The sequence below is a fragment of the Scleropages formosus genome, chromosome 15 (assembly GCF_900964775.1).
Source record: "Scleropages formosus chromosome 15, fSclFor1.1, whole genome shotgun sequence".
Classification (NCBI taxonomy): domain Eukaryota; kingdom Metazoa; phylum Chordata; class Actinopteri; order Osteoglossiformes; family Osteoglossidae; genus Scleropages; species Scleropages formosus.
The window spans coordinates 5540066-5544344 of NC_041820.1; the positions used below are offsets into that span (position 1 = coordinate 5540066).

At 47.4% G+C, this 4279-nt stretch overlaps 1 protein-coding gene across 1 annotated transcript; it reads right to left on the minus strand.

The window, feature by feature from the left end:
• Positions 1-686: 686 nt before the first annotated feature.
• foxa2 (forkhead box A2) lies at positions 687-3958 on the minus strand. Its single transcript, XM_029258600.1, has 3 exons — positions 3686-3958; positions 1510-2421; positions 687-1440 (listed from the first exon to the last, which is right to left on the minus strand). Exons 1-3 carry the CDS (start codon positions 3752-3754, stop codon positions 1141-1143), a joined length of 1281 nt encoding a protein of 426 aa, XP_029114433.1. The 5' UTR covers positions 3755-3958; the 3' UTR covers positions 687-1140.
• Between the last annotated feature and the right edge of the window lie 321 nt (positions 3959-4279).

Sequence of the window (4279 nt, forward strand, 5' to 3'; positions counted from 1 at the left end):
AGAATAAATAACTATAAATAACATCCTAAAATCCAAAAATTAAATCAGAAGCGGTAATATTTTAAGCGCCATTGTTTGATACCTATGAACCAATTATGTCTTTTGGATGTATTGTTGTGAATGAGGTCATTGTTTCATATTACATTGTTTCCATCTTAGTGGGTTTTCAGTAATAATAATAATAATAATAATAATAATTATTATTATTATTATTATTATTATTATTATTATTCTTATTATATAATAATGACCTTGTCTGATTCACAGCCGGATTTGACATACAGATTCCTTGGTACTCTAAAACCTACACCTGTAAACGGTGAAACGACACGAGTTTTTTACGTTTACAACTTTGTGTCAGGCTTTTTAAAAAATATTAGTTACCAGTTTTGTGTTTTCAGATCTTAGAAAAATATTAGAATTTTAGCTAAAGTTACCAGAACAATTTGAATTATGTAAAAATGTATGTTTTAAAAATGACATCATACAATATCATACAATATCTTAAAGATGTTATATTACTGGTAACATTTATGGCATTGTTTGTGACCATCGATTGTTTACGTCTCCTTCCACGGTTTTTCTTTCATATTCATATGACATTTTCCCCAAAACTCTTGAAATAAATCCAGAAGACAGCATTCATTCAGAAAAAAAAAACATAACACTTTAATATAGATTCTGTCCTCGTGGTCAGCTACAAGAATACACATTTACAAGCCATAAATAAGGATTACAACAAACAGGTGAAGAAGTCCCAAACTGGGTGGTCGTGTTTCCCACCACCGGCCCCGGTGTCCTCGTGCCTTATTTTACAACACTTCATCATCGCTTTTTGGTCCGTATTAAAAGCCACGACGTGAGCATGAAAAACAGCAAAAAAAATCAGATTCTGTCACATACTAAACAACCTGTTACAAAATAATTACTAAACAAACTCGACAACTAAACCAGCGCGGAGGGGGTGACATCAAAAATATTTGTAATGCATCGGAATGCATGTGCACAAACTATCATTTTTTTACAAATGTACAAATTGCTGGGAAATGTCCATGTGCAGGATTTATTTATTTTTGTTGTTGTTGTTGTTATTATTATTTTTATTATCATGATTATGGTCATCATTGTCATTATTACTATTTAAGAAGAGTTCATAATGGGTCTGGAATACACACCTTGGTAGTACGCCGTGTCGGTGGGTATGGAAGAGGAGTCCAAGCACGCTTTGCTCGCCACCGAGCCCACCGGGAGCGCGCCCGCCACGGGGGAGCCGTAGCCCGAGTAGTGCATCACCTGCTCGTACGCCTTCAGGTCCATTTTGTGGTGCTGCTGCTCCGACGACATGAGGTTGTTGATGGAGAACGGGTGGTTGAACGCGTAGTGGTGCTCCGCTTTGAGGTGCGCCTCGTGCGCCGCCAGCGCGTGCTGATGGTGCTGCTGCTGCTGCGCGTGATGGTGGTGCGGCGGCGGCGGCGGCGGCGGCGGCTGCTGCGCTTGCTGCTGCGGCGCTTGTTGCGGCGCTTGTTGCGGCGGCGGCGGCGGCGCGACGGCGCGCTCCGCGCTCAGCGGCCGGCCTGACTTCAGATCGGGCGCCCCGGACCTCTTGGGGTCGCCGCCGGGCGAACCGGAGTGCGGGGAGTCGCCCCCCGTGCTGCAGCTGTCGGAGCCGCTGTGCGCGCCGCCGCCGCCCTCGGACCCCTTGCCGCCGCGGCCCGACTCCTTGCAGAGCTTCTTCTCGCACTTGAAGCGCTTCTGGCGGCGCAGGTAGCAGCCGTTCTCGAACATGTTGCCCGAGTCCGGGTGCAGGGTCCAGAAGGAGCCCTTGCCCGGCTTGTCCGGGGATCGAGGCACTTTGAGGAAACAGTCGTTGAAGGAGAGCGAGTGGCGGATCGAGTTCTGCCAGCGCTGCTGGTTCTGCCGGTAGAAGGGGAAGAGGTCCATGATCCACTGGTAGATCTCGCTCAGGGTGAGCATCTTGCTGGGCGACTGCTGGATCGCCATGGTGATGAGCGAGATGTACGAGTAGGGCGGCTTGGCGTGCGTGTAGCTGCGCCGGTACGTCTTGGGGTCGCGCGAGCGGTTCATGGCCGACTGTCCGTACATGGGGCTCATGGCCGCGCTCATGTTGGTGTAGGAGGACAGCGCGTTCATGGAGGGCGGCGGCGGCGCGCTCATGGGGCTCATGCTGGGGCTGAGCGCCGCGCTCATGCCCGCCATGCCGCCCCCGTGGGCCATGGGGTTCATGCCGCCCGCGCCCGGAGACATGCCCGTCATGGAAGGGCTCATGGCCGTGTTCACGTAGGACATGTTCATGGTGTTGGCCGTCATGTTGGCCGAGGTGCTCATCCCAGACATGCTCATGTAGGTGTTCATGGAGTTCATGGCCAGTCCTGTGTTCATGTTGCCCACTGAGGTGTAACACTGCGGGGAGACAGACACACGTGGGACAGGGTAAAATCACCACAGGCGTGACGATTGAATCTGTATGATGAATTAAAAAAAAAAAAAAAAAAAAAAAAACACAAAAACACTCGTTCCCCCCTGTAATATATGTATATATATTTTATGAGCATATATGATTTACTCTACTGTACCTGCAGAAATATCAGCTGTCATTACAGTGAAGCGGCGTCACAAACTCTTTTTAAAAACACGGGATTTGATACATTTGCGCAAAAGTTTTTAGCAGAATCCTCACTGGAAATGCATAAACCATGATAATGCATATCCACTTTTCTATGCGCACTTGATTTATTTGCAGAATGACAGCTGTTAATTCACGGAATCTGCATCATAAAGTGCTTTAAAAATACTTACTTTATATCTACTTCTTTCCCCCCTGCATACTTGTTTTAGTGCATTGGCGGAAATACCACCTATTAATACACCGCTTTTGCATCATAACTAAAATACTGCGGATGTATCTTTCGGTGCATACTTGTTTTGATGTATTTATTGAACAATCCGCTGCAAAACATGGGAATATGCGTCGTAAGTGCTGTAAGAACACTTAAGAAGTACTTTTTCATGTTTATGCTAAAAATAGGTGCAGCGACGTGTTCGTTGAAATATTTCATAGAACTCCAAGGATCAAATAATCCGTGCGTAGTGTGTGTATGTGCGTGTGTGTGTGTGTGTGTGTGTGTGTGTGTGTGCGCGTGTGTGTGTGTGTGTGTGTGTGTGTGGACTTAGTTCTTGGCTTGATGTACAATGCAGTTTATTAAAGGAGCACAATTAACCAAATTGTTTTCGGAGATGGATAGAAAGAGCGAGCTAATATTGGAGAGGCTATATAAACATATAATTCGCGCGCAAAAACGCAGCGGCGTGTAGAATGTGAACCTGGGAAAACAACAAAGATGCGCCGCGCCGCGCAGCGCCTTCATTCAAAAGCAAATAAGTCCAACAGTACAAATAGTGTAATATGTCTACGAAAAAGAAATCACATTTGGAAAACATATTCCCCGGAACTCCAAACACAACTGTGTTAGGATAGCGCGGCGTGGAGATTGGTGAGGATTTGGAGGCACCTCAAGTCAATATTTGATCACAAAGTTAATATTATCTCAGGGCTAATATTGAGTTCTACAAATGGGATGGAAATATATATATATATATACATATATCTATATATATAAATATGTAACCTATATCATATGTATATATATATATGGAAAGTACCAACCTCTGGCTCCGTGTAGTAGCTGCTCCAGTCTGCGTGGTCGTGTCCCTCCATTTTCACAGCTCCCAGCATCGTGCACGCTCGTGGGCTCCTCGCGCGGCGGTGTCCTCCCGCAGGCTCCTGTGCGCGCGCGTCTCCCGCAGACCTCTGACGCTCACTGAGAAGCTGCGAGGGTGTCCACGTCTCCCGTGCGCTCCGCGGCCGGGCGACAGGCGCATGAGTGTGTGTGTGTGTGTGCGTGCGTGTGTGCGTGTGCGTGTGTGTGTGCGCGCGCGCGCGCGCGCGTGCGTGAGTGTGTGTGTGAGTGTGTGTGTGTGTGTGTGTGTGTGTGTGTGTGTGTGTGTGTGTGTGTGTGTGAGATCCTGTCGGCACAGCCCACAGAACAGCCTCTCCGATGATGTCTGGAGCTCAAGTGACGTGGGATCCTGGCGGTAAAGGCTGTGATATAGAGGCGAGTCTCCAATCCTGTCTTCTTGGATGCCCTATTTGAATAATCTGCTCGCACCTAGGCGCAAGACCCCCGGGTGTTTTACGCCCCCCCGCACACAGCCCTTTTTATTGTACACCTGCACCGACTGAAAAAAAAGAATAGCCCCC

Coding starts and splice junctions, on each gene's coding strand:
- foxa2 (XM_029258600.1), bottom strand. CDS start 3,754: ATGCTGGGAGCTGTGAAAATGGAGGGACACGACCACGCAGACTGGAGC. Junction 2,422..3,685: donor GCTACTACACGGAGCCAGAG/GTTGGTACTTTC, acceptor GTCTCCCCGCAG/TGTTACACCTCAGTGGGCAA. Junction 1,441..1,509: donor CGCAACAAGCGCCGCAACAA/GCGCCGCAGCAG, acceptor CACGCGCAGCAG/CAGCAGCACCATCAGCACGC.